Source organism: Neophocaena asiaeorientalis, unplaced genomic scaffold, assembly GCF_003031525.2.
Source record: "Neophocaena asiaeorientalis asiaeorientalis breed wild unplaced genomic scaffold, Neophocaena_asiaeorientalis_V1.1 scaffold327, whole genome shotgun sequence".
NCBI classification, from domain to species: Eukaryota; Metazoa; Chordata; class Mammalia; order Artiodactyla; family Phocoenidae; genus Neophocaena; species Neophocaena asiaeorientalis.
The window spans coordinates 5,024,288-5,037,029 of NW_020174560.1; the positions used below are offsets into that span (position 1 = coordinate 5,024,288).

At 38.8% G+C, this 12,742-nt stretch overlaps 1 protein-coding gene across 1 annotated transcript in view; it reads left to right on the forward strand.

The window, feature by feature from the left end:
* The window catches only part of GDPD1 (glycerophosphodiester phosphodiesterase domain containing 1), a 42,969-nt gene extending 42,254 nt beyond the window's left edge, over positions 1-715 (forward strand). The window contains exon 10 of the mRNA XM_024757620.1: positions 9-715. Coding sequence (XP_024613388.1) covers positions 9-131 — 123 coding nt within the window. The 3' untranslated portion in view covers positions 132-715. The remainder of the gene's footprint in view (positions 1-8) is intronic.
* Positions 716-12,742: the final 12,027 nt, after the last annotated feature.

Sequence of the window (12,742 nt, forward strand, 5' to 3'; positions counted from 1 at the left end):
ATTTTCAGGTGTATGTTTGGGTATTAAATGAAGAGCAGGAATACAAAAGAGCTTTTGATTTGGGAGCAACTGGGGTGATGACAGACTATCCAACAAAACTTAAGGACTTTTTACATAATTTTTCAGAATAGAAAAGGAGGTACTCAGAAGCATTCAAAGAAAACATGAAAAGACTTAAGAAAAAAAGTTGTTATTATTTCCCTAAGCCATTTCTGGAATGGTAAAAGGTTTAATCAGTTAAGTGTTTATTACCTCATTTTTAAGCCTGTCTGAGAATGTAGAAACTATATATTGTATATCTATTTTAAACAATATTGCGTATTTTACATTTGTAAATAGTTTGTTTAGAAAGAAAACTGGTTATGAGATGTAAGTAGAAGATTATCGATCAAGATTTCTGTATATGATGCAGTATTCTACTATTATAGTAATTCTGAAATCAAAGACTATTGGATAAATTTGACATTAGTCTTCACTGGAATAAGATTAACTAATTAGTAAGACAGAATTATTGAAGGCCATTACAGCTATCCGAGTTGTCTTCTTATTTCTAGGTACATCTTAGTTAAAGGGGAAAAATACAGTGAAAGGAGAGCTCGGAAATCAGTGATGTAATTATCTGACAAGTTGAATATTGTTAGCAGAAAGCAGACTCAAAGAAATAACTGAAAGTTTATTACATGATCAGAAATAAAATCTGTAGACTAAATTCGAATTTCTTGGTTGCGGTTGTCAATAGGGACATTCTATTTGGAATCTTTTTCAGGTATGTAACAAAGCTACTGTGTCTTTAATTTTTTGTAAACATTAAAATTGGACTTAATTGTAAATTAAGACAAGATGCAAATAGTCACATTTTTGTTTCCTCTAAAGAAATGTACATTTTCCATGGTTGGCAATGACTAACTGTCTGGACCTACATCTAGATTTTAAATAACATCTTGAATCCTAACAGTCATATGAAACTGATGAAAGTGCGTATCACTGTGTCTAAAACTTATAGTAAAGCCACCTCCTCCTGATCTTTAAGAACCTATTCTTCTGAGTATTAGTGGAAACAGAATTTCTCAAAGCACTAGGCATCACTTTCTCAGATTTTCTGACGTGACTTCATGTAAATCTGTTTCTAATCTTTTTGACTTATTTTCGTTATCTCTCTGGGAGGTAAGTATCATCTGGAACATTTGAAGTTTGCCAGCTAACAGCTACAAAGGATGATCATACTCTCCCACCTGGATGACATAAATGACATTTGTTTTTTTGTTTAAACTGAAATAAAATTTTCAGAAACAAAATAAGGGTTCTTCATTGGTGGTGTTTTTGTTTTGCAGTCATAATTCCAAATATGCTTTATAATTTTTTTTCAGAATTTAATGAGATGGTAAATTGATAGTGTAACTAAATACACCTGAGACTTCTCTCTAGTGTAAGGAAAATAAAATATAGAAACGCTTTTATGGTAAAGAAATTGCCGCTTGGTATTTGAGTAAATAACTTGGGCAGGTAATCCATTAAGTCCATCATTTTCACTTTCGCTTATAGTAATTTATGATTATAGTTGCTAGAGATCTTTTTGATCATCTTTGATATAATTCTTTTTGCAATTTCCCCTTTCCAACTTTTGCTTTGTTATGATTCAGTTATGATGCAGTTCATATTATAGGGCAAGCATATATTTTGTGTCAATCAGTAGAAGATAAAGTACCCAGCATGGTAAAGATGTTTAGAAAGTCATGTTTTAAAAGTTTGATGATTTTATAGTCAAGGTGACTTTAATTCATTTAATAAAAGTATAGTATCTATAACAAGAGAGTTATCAGATAACATCTGAATATTGCTTTTCTGATTGGGGCATCACGTTTTAAAAGAGGTTAGATACCCTTTCATTTTCAGAGAGATATTGCTAGGCATTGCCAAAAGATGGGATTAGACCCTTTGCCTGGGATGAAGCTGGCACTAGATTTGACAGACCCAGGGACTTCCCTGGTGGTCCAGTTGTTAAGACTCTGCACTCCTAAAATGCAGGGGGCACGGGTTCAGTCCCTGAGTGGGGAACTAAGATCCCCACAAGCCATGAGGCGTGGCCTAAAAAAAAAAAAAAAAAAGATTTGACAGACCTATAGTCCAGCATGCCAGTAGAATCCTAAATACATGGCAGTGGACAGCAGTTACAGGTAGGTATTTCAGTAGGCAATTGGCATGAGGGAATTTTCTTTTCTTTTATTTTTCTTTTTTATTTTTTTGTGGTACGCAGGCCTCTCACTGCTGTGGCCTCTCCCGTTGTGGAGCACAGGCTCCAGACGCTCAGGCTCAGCGGCCATGGCTCACGGGCCCAGCCGCTCCACGGCATGTGGGATCTTCCTGGACCGGGGCACAAACCCGTGTTCCCTGCATCGGCAGGTGAACTCTCAACCACTGCGCCACCAGGGAAGCCCGGGAATTTTATTTACTTACTATCTTTTTTTTTTTTTTGGCCGTGTTGCGTGGCATGCGGGATCTTCCCCAACCAGGGATTGAAACTCTGTCCCCTGCATTGGGAGCGTGGAGTCATAACCACTGGACCACCGGGGAAGTCCTGCCGGAATTTGTGAATTTTAACTTGAAGTAGTAAGAGTTTCTCTATAGGACTAGGGTCCGAGGCATGTTACCAAGGCAAAACAGGACACAAGTTACAAGAACTAGGACCCAGATCTTGGGAAGAAGCTCATTTAATAGAACCGAAAAACAGAGTGATAACACGGGACTAATTACAGTAGTAAGTTGACACTGAGTCCCAGAGCTGTTCAACCGCTCATTTCTGGCCAGGACTTGTTCTAGAAATTGGGGTGTGGCCCTGGCTACAGGTGGGCATCTAGTAGCCCAACTGTGGAGAAAGAATGGCTGCAGTGGGGTAGGAAAAGAGAACGTAAAACATAAATCATCGTATGTTCAAGTATGGGAAATCATTGACACAAAATACAATGTGAACGATTCTGCTTAGAGCTGTGCAACATGGTGGGCCTGAAAAGGTTTTAAAAAAATATATCAAGAGAGAATCTGCCATAGATAAAAAAAAAAAAGTTTCCTTTCCAATTAAGGAAAGCCATGAATGCCAGGTTGAAGAGTTTGTTCTGAATCAAAAGTCATGTGTCAAGTAGGTGGCTAAACTTGAGATGTTAAAAACAAGAACTGAAACTGCCAGACAATAATATATCATAATCATTTCCGTGCCAAAGGGAAGATGTAAATAGCAGTCAGAGACCAGGCACCAAAACAAGATCAGGACCAAAGTGGTCAGATCAAAGAGTTAAAGAGATCAGAACGCTGGGAGCATACCAACATAATTCATAAAGCCACTAGCGATGTTTATCTTTTTCTGCCTTTTTTGTATAACACTGACAAACTATTGTTTGGAAAGTTGGATCATCCTATAAGCTGAAATAAGGATATAAGCCTAGACCAGAGAATAGTCCAGAAACCAGGTCAGAAGGCGATACAGATCCAATTAACATTAGATTGCATAAAAATTAATTTGGCAACAGTCTACAAGATGGGAACTCTTGCAGCAATCCAGGAATGAAGTAATACGTGTCCAGATGAAAGCAGGGGCAATATAAGTAGGGAAACAATGAATCTAAGCGTCTCTGTAACGGAAAAATTAATAAGTGATTAGATGAGCTTAAAAGGAGAAGAGAAAGTTCACTACTAACTCCAAAGCTGCAGGAAATGGGGAACTTGGAGAGGGGTCCAGTTTGGTGGTAAAAATAATGTATATGGGTACTCTTTGAAATGACAGAAAGGTGTTCGAGTTTAGGTATATTAGCCCTAGGATGAAAGGATAGATCTGGAAGAATAGATTTAGGAGTTTTGTGTACTTTATAGGTATTGTGAAGCTAGCACTTCATTTTTTAGCATAAATTTCAGCTGTTTTTATTTTATTTACTTTTTAATGTTTATGTTTTTAATTTATTTTTTTTTATGTATTTATTTTATTTTTGATTGCATTGGGTCTTCGTTGCTGCGTGTGGGCTTTCTCTAGTTGTGTTGAGCAGGGGCTACTCTTCGTTGTGGTGAGCGGGCTTTTCATTGCGGTGGCTTCTCCCGTTGCGGAGCACGGGCTCTAGAGCTCAGGCTCAGTAGTTGTGGCACAGGGTCTTAGATACTCTGTGGCATGTGGGATCTTCCCGGACCAGGGATCAAACCCATGTCCCCTGCATTGGCAGGCGGATTCTTAACCACTGAGCCACCAGGGAAGTCCCAAAGCTAGCACTTTAAAGGTGATATTAGTTCCTTCACAGTATTCTACTTGCAATTTGAATAGGTTGCTATGCCACCAGATGCCTACGTTGTGAATAGCATGCTTCATACCGCAGTGAGACTGAATGATAACATTTTTCCCCACTCATTTATGCCCTCTTCTTTCAAAAGTAGAGAAGTCTATAAAAAAAAAGGCATAATTTTAACTCATTGCTTATGAAAATAGTACAAATACATTGGTCTTGTTTGCCCAATAGCTTTTGTTTTTTGGGTTTTTTTTGCAGTACGCAGGCCTCTCACTGTTGTGGCCTCTCGCGTTGCAGAGCACAGGCTCCAGACGTGCAGGCCCAGCGGCCATGGCTCACGGGCCCAGGCATGTGGGATCTTCCCGGACCGGGGCACGAACCCGTGTCCCCTGCATCGGCAGGCGGACTCCCAACCACTGCGCCACCAGGGAAGCCCCATTGCCCACTAGTTTTAAATTTTAGTTCCTTGAAGGCCCAAGATGGGGCCTAGGCAGCTTCTGCTGGGTGAGTTGGGATGGTTATGCTAAGAGGGGGCTGAGCAGGTATAGCTGGGTGTTACCCCTTCCCAGTTGACAAACGCTGCTTCACTTTTTTCTGTTTCATATGTGAGTTCCACATATAGTTTGACTTAAAAAAGGAGTTTTCTGCAAAAAAATTTTTTCTTTGCTTCTGTAATCTTTGATCTAAGACCTTTTCCCCCTTCAGCCTTGAGTAGAACCTCTCTTTCTCCCTTCCTTCCTAACTCACTCTAAGCCTTTTTCATTCATTCAGTTCCTCAAGGGTTTATGGTCCTTTCTGGTCAAAAACTTTTCAAGAACAATGAGTTGGGGATATGAACAGGTAATCCACAAATATAAAAAGTCAACAATCAAAAAATGATTCACCTCACTAGTAAAGACCTATAAATTCAAACAACGTTGAGTGAGATACCAATTTCTAACTTAGAAGGGCAAGAGTGAAAGCATTGGTTGGTGAGAGGCATGGGGAAACAGGCACTCGTGAACTGTTGGTGGGAATATAAATTGGCAGAACACTTTGAGGATTAATTTGACAGTATCTTTAAATATATCCTTTCACTCCGAAGTTCCAGTGCTAGGAATAATATCCTAAGAAAATAGCAGGACAAGTACCCAAAGGTACATATGCACAGTGAAAAGTTAGAAACAATCTAAGTATGCAACATGAAGGAACTGGTTACACAAATTATGATAAATCCAAACAATGATATTATTAAAATATTAATGTTCTGTGTGTACTGATGTGAGATATTATTAAGTAAAAAGACTAAACCATAAGACCATATACTCTATAATAAAAAAATATTTATACATATTCATTTAAAAAGTGAATGATAGCTACCAAAATGTTAGTTGTGGTTTTTATGATGATGGAAATATGAGTGACTTATTTTTACTTGTCTATGTTTTCTAATTTTTCTACAATTAATAGAGATCAATTATTTTTAAAAGAATTTAAAAATAAAAGCCTTTCTAGCTACCACAGATTTGTTAGGTGTCCAGGGCCTTAGCAGGTGACTTTTTTCCAAATTCTTGAGAAGAGAAACCTTTAACTGCCAACTTGGAGTTGACCAAAGAATCCAGCTTTTCTGCTTAACCACTTCTTTCCAACAAATCAGGAAAGAGGGATTATGGCTTTGCTTTGGATATGATCCAGAAATTATCTGGACATTTTTAAAAAGTTCATAATTCCAGGGACTTCCCTGGTGGTGCAGTGGTTAAGAATCCACCTGCCAATGCAGGGGACACGGGTTTGAGCCCTGGTCCGGGAAGATCCCACCTGCCATGGAGCAACTAAGCCCGTGCGCCACAACTACTGAGCCTGCACTCTAGAGCCTGCGAGCCACAACTACTGAGCTTGCATGCCACAACTACTGAAGCCCGTGCACCTAGAGCCTGTGCTCTGCAACAAGAGAAGCTACTGCAACGAGAAGCCCGCACACCACATCTGGAGTAGCTCCCGCTCGCCGCAACTAGAGAAAGCCCACGTGCAGCAACAAAGACCCAATGCAACCAAAAATAAATAAATAAAATAAATAAAATAATTTTTAAAAATTCATAACTCCACAACTCAAAGACATTTACTTTTTATTACTTTTTTGCTCTATTTTCTTCTATCTTTTTACAGTGCATAGTTTTTGGGGTTTCTACATGGTAATGATTACACTGTTATATGTACTTTTACATTTGGGGTTTTTTTCCACTTAATATTACATGAACAGTTTCCCGTGTTATAAATTCTTTTAAAAAGGTAGAATGCTATTTAACCAAGTAGATGTGCCATGATTTACTGAACTATTTCCCTTCATTAGAAATTTGTTTCCAATTATTCATTATTATAAATAATGCTGTGATGAACATTCTTATGTATACCTCACCCCCTTATACCCAGTCATGAAATCCTAGATATCAAATCTATTTATTGATATTTCTTTTCAACCCCACTGCCACCATCCTAGTACAAGCTACCATCATATATAGACTGGAACAATACAACTGCCTTCTTTTTTCTAAATTTAATGTAATTTATTTTGAATAGATAATATACTCACTGGTTCATAGAGTACAAAAGGATATACAGTGAAATTTCTCTTTCCCATTCCTATCCTCCAATCACTGAATTCCCTCTCTGGAGGAAGTAGGAAATCAGTATGATCACATATTTATGCAGTGGGTATTTATTGAGCACCTCCTGTAGGTCAGTCACTTATTAGACCTGGAGGTATAATGGTAAGCCAGATAGACATCGTATATAGACTCGTGGATCTTACATTCAGTTTGAGAATACAAACAAAAAAAGTGAACAAATGTTAATTTCAAGTTGAAGCAAATATTATAGACATAAACAAGGGACTGAGCTAAGGAAGAACAAAGTCAAGCTTATTCTAGGTAAAATGGTCAAGTTAGGCCTCTTTGAGGAGGTGGCATTTATACTGAGATCTAAAGCAAGAGGAATGAACCAACCAAAGAATAGGAGGAAGAGCACTCTAAGCAGATGGAAGAGCTTATGCAAAGGCCCTGAGGCAGGAAAGAGCTTGGTGGGTACTAAGAATAAAAAGAAGAGGTGGGGCTTTCCTGGTGGTCCAGTGGTTAAGACTCGGCACTTCCAAGACAGGGGGCGCAGGTTCGATCACTGGTTGGGGGACTAGGATCCCACATGCCGCCGGGGGCGGCCAAAAAATAAAAATTAAAAAAAAGAGGAGCGGGATGTAACATAGTGAAGAGCTTAGCTATTCATGGGAAGAAGGACACTTACTCCATTGTAAATGAAAAAAATCAAGGTACAAATAAAAGCAGGGCTTTGTTCTTTGTTGGTGGGAAGATTAGAGTTTTCATCCAATGGTTTCTAATTTCTCGATGACAGGTGAGACAAGGTCTTTGCTAAAACTGGGAATGGAGAAAGGGGTGCAAAAGTTTGGAGGAAACAGGAGCCTTTCTGTCGTATTCACCTTGGGAAGTGGGAATGTGTTCCTGTTAGAGAAACATAGTGGGATTCTTGGGATGTTCTGAGTGCTAATTGGAGGCTTGAGATTCTGCATTTAAAATGAAATGAATTCAGCTGTGATTTATCAAGAGTCAAACCTGTTGATAATTTGAATTAGGAGAGTAAAAAAACTCCTGAAAAAAAGTGAGTGGGGGAAAAGAGTGAGCAGAGAGTTAAGCCTTAGAATACCTCAAAGGAAACAGAGAATGTGTGGCCTGAGAAGTAGGGAAGTAGAGTGTCCTCAACCCCATGAAAGAAGAGAATTTAAGAAAGTGGTTATCAGCAGTGTCCCTAATAGGACATTGAGGTCAAGGAAGGCAAGGGCTGGAAAGGATGACTGCATCTGGTTTAAAAGGATTGCAGCTCTATTTACAATAGCCCTGAGATGGAAACAACCTAAGTGCCCATCATCGGATGAATCGATAAAGAAGATGTGGCACATATATACAATGGTATATTACTCAGCCATAAAAAAGGCCTGCTTAACTGGGGTTTATTTATCCCTATAGTTGATGGAATTGATACCAGACTGCGAGGGGGAAGAGGACTGAATGGTATTAAGTGAGGCTAGTAAAAATCAGCCACTTATTCTAAGAAACTGGAGAACCAAGACGTTTGAAAAGGCAGCAGTATCAAGTGAGTTGTGTCCTAAATGGGGAGGCTTATAAATGTGTGAAAATGTGAAGGAGCTAGTGGAGAGAGACTGGAAATATTGCAGAGAGAAGAATGTGGGCAAAGATCCCTTTCAAGACTGAATAGGTTGTAATTTATCCAACAAATATTTATGAATGCCTGCCAAGCCAGGTGCTTGGGTTACAGATGTATGTAAACCATACAGAACAATTCTTGCCCTCCTTGGTATGTATGGCTTAGTTAGTAGGTAATCGAGAGCTGAGAGAAGAGGAGGAAGAGGTATCTTTCTTATACTCCAGGGTAGACTGGGGGTGTACAACAACTGGCATGTTTTTGCACTTGAAAGAAAATAGAAGAACTAAAGGTAGTGTATTAGTCTGCTCGGGCTGCCATAGCAAAATACCACAGATTGGGAGGCTTAAATGACAGAAATTAATTTTCTCAGTTCTGGAGGCTAGAAGTCCAAGATCGAGGTACCAGGAGGGGTGGTGTCTGGTGAGACCTTTCTTCCTGGCTTGCAGATGACTCCTTCTTGCTATATCCCCACATGGCCTTTTCTCTATATGCACACAGAGAGGTCTCTGGTGTCTTTTTCTCCTATAAGGCATCAGTCCTATCAGATTAGGGCCCTAGTCTTATGACCTCATTTAATCTTAATTACTTCCTTAAAGGCCCTAATTCCAAATGCAGCCACACTGAGGTTTAGAGCTTCAACATAGGAACTTGGAGGGGGGACACAATTCAGTCCATAACAGGGGGGGATGGGGGGGTCAAAGTGGAAAAGCTGGAGATTGGTTACCTGTGAGGGGAGGTGGAGATAGGATGGGTAAATTGAGGAAATCTGAGACAGCTGGAGCAGGAAGCACTTGTAGCTGACCATGGAGGGGCTAAAATAGGAAATCTAGTGTGGCCTGGAATTGTCAGAGAGGAGGTGCTGTGTATTTCTTAGTTTCCTAGGATACCTACTTGGAGATTTACATAGATAGATGATACCAAACAAGCCCATAGGTTGTTAGAGAAGGAAAAAAAAAAAAAAACCCAAACGCCTTTTCAAACGTTTAAATTCAAATTAAGCTTCAAGTGTCAGTGGGTTCAAAAGTTTTGGTATTGCTGAATAATGGTAATATGTTACATTTATATAGCTATTTCGATTTTATTCACTTTTACATACATTCTCATGTGTTTCTCACAAAAACCTGGTAGAGCAGTTGATATTATCACATCCCCGTTTTTTAGATGAAACTAAAATTGGGGGAATTTATAAGGTCACCAGGCTAGAACTGGTGTGATTGGGTCTTCTTAACTTTTACACTCACTCTGATTTTTCTAATTTGTCTTCAATTCACTATTCAGTGCTGAGAGAAATATCAAAAACCAGGTAGAAGGGGAGGTCATAATGTGATCCTATGAAAAGTAAAATTTCCAAATAAAAGCTACAGAAGAGAAAATTCCCACATGTCAAATGTATGTTCTGTTCTCTGACATGACAATTTTTTAAAAAATTGGAGTATAGTTGATTTAAAATGTTGTGTTAGTTTCTGCTGTACAACAAAGTGAATCAGTTATACATATACATATATGTACTCTTTTTTAGATTCTTTTCCCATATAGGTCATTACAGAGTATTGAGAAGAGTTCCCTGTGCTATACAGTAGATCCTTATTAGTTATCTGTTTTATATATAGTAGTGTTACTTAAACAATGTTGACAGCACAGTGGAGATGGGAATCAATGGTTGATATTCCATCACTAACCGAAACCGTTAAACATGGAAGTAAATGGAAAACTACCACCACTTTTCTGAGAAATTCAGAAATCTCAGATAAAAACAAAAACTAATATTAAACATTTGTGAAACTAACACCCTGAATTGACATTATATTTTATTTTATATGCTTGGGTTACAGATGTATGTAAACCATACAGAACAATTCTTGCCCTCCTTGGTATGTATGGCTTAGTTAGTAGGTAATCTTAGTTACCTACTTAGTTAGTAGGTAATTTATTTCTAACAGAAGAAATAAAACCTTACAGGTAAAATGCTATCTGATCCCTAATCCCAGTCAGAATCTCCTTCCGGTTTGTCCAGTGGGTAGCCCTAGTATGAGTTGAGACAGAGAAGAGAGAGAGAATGGTATTGCTTTTCCCAGGTTCCTTTCTATAAAATCAGTTTGGTCTGACTGAGTCCTTTAACTGAAGGGCAAGATTATTTCAAGGTGGCTCTGTCTCCAGGACACTCTCCTTCCAGGTTCCAGTAACAGCTCCCAAACTTTCTCCATTCTATGGGTGGTAAGAGCACTATTACTAGTCCTTGGACATTTTATTATCCTTGTGGTTTTCTCATACCGTTGTAGATTATGTCTTATTAAATAATACTCAAACTAGTCTAATTTGAGTATGCATCTGCTTCCTATTTATTCCCTGACCGATTCACTGGGGAAGCTAGCCAAAATGTAGATTTTCAAGCATTTGCCCCCTTTCTTTTCATTAATTCACTTAGTTATTCATTCATTCAACAGCTCTTTAAGTGCCCCATGTGCCTGGCACCAGGTAAGATGTTATGGGTACAAAGGTAACAAGACACAGTTCCTGCCTTTGAGAGAAGACACACAACAAGGAAGCAACTTAATCATGGCTAATGATGATGTGATAGAGGATTAAGGGAGCAGGTGGTAACTTTAGATTCAATGACCAGGGAAGGCCTCTCTGTGGAGGTGGCATTTCAGCCTGAAACATGAGATAAAACCTGAGGGAAGGGCATTTGAGGCAGAAGAAACCACAAGTGCAAAAGGTGGGAGAGTGCTTGGTGTTTTCAAAGAGTAGAAAGGAAACCAGTGTGATTGGAGCAAAGTAAACTGGAGATGCACCATAAGGCTGGAGAGCTAGGCAGGAATCAGATGGTGTAGGGCCTCCTGGGCAGGCCATGGTAAAGAATTTGCATTTTGTTCCAAGGGCAATGAGGAACCATTAAGTATTTTAAGCAGAGGAGGGTTGTATATGTTTAAAGATTATTCTTGCTACTGAGTAGGAATAGATTGGAAAAGGACAAGATGGAAGTAGAACCACAAATAACAAATGATGATGAGGTTGTGGAGAAAAAGAAAGCCTTGTATTACATGGTTGGTGGGAATGTAAATTGGTGCAGCCACTGTGGAAATTAGTATGAAGGTTCCTCAAAAAACTAAAAATAGAGTCTGATTGGGACTTCCCTGGGGGCATAGTGGATAAGACTCTGTGCTCCCAATGCAGGGGGCCTGGGTTCGATCCCTGCTCAGGGAACTAGATCACACATGCATGTCACAACTAAGAGTTCACATGCCACAACCAAGGAGCCCATGAGCCACAACTAAGGAGCCTGCCGGCCACAACTAAGGTGTTGGTGCAACCAAATAAATAAATATTGAATAAATAAATAAATAAAAATAGAGTATGATCCAGCAATTCCACTCCTTGGTATATATCCAAAAAAACACTAATTTGGTAAGATACATGCATCCCAATGTTCACACCAGCACTATTTACAATAGCCAAGATATAGAAGAAACCTAAGTGTCCATCAACAGATGAATGGATAAAGAAGATGTGGTATATATATATATACAATGGAATACTTCTCAGCCATAAAAAAAGAAGGAAATTTTGCCATTTACAACAACATGGATGGACTTGGAGGGCATTATGTTTAGTGAAATAAGTCAGAGAAAGATACTGAATGTTATCATTTATATGTAGAATCTAAAAACTAAACTAGTGAATATAACAAAAAAGAAAAAAAAGATGGAAATAGAGATATGGCAGTGAGAGTGAAGATGGAGAGAACTGGCTGGATTTGAGATGTATTTTGGAGGTAGAACCAGTGGACTTGGTGGAGGAAGAAATGGGAAATACTCTAGGCTGACTGATAGATTTGACTTCTACAAGTGGATCATTGAATGGTGGAGTCCTTTACTGAGATTGGGAAGAAACATATTTCTGGAGGGAATATGAAAAATTCTGATTCAAGTCATTCTTTGAGAAACACTATCCACAGCCCGAGTACGCATGCTTAAAGCTCTACAAAATAACTAGACAACTCCGACCCTACTGTGGAAAAAGGAATGAAGTTAACATTTATCCAGTATGTTTTGTATGCCAGGTGCCATCATACCTATCATCTTATTTAATCTTTATCATAGTCCTGTGATGTTATCTCCGGTTTACAGATGAGGAAACAGAAGACCAGATGGGTTAAGTGACTCATAAAAGATTGCACAGGTAGTGAGGTGGTAAACTTGATATGCAAGCCTATTTCTTCAGAGACCAAGTTCAAAGCTGTTTCACCACACAACACTGCTGTTAAAAGGTGG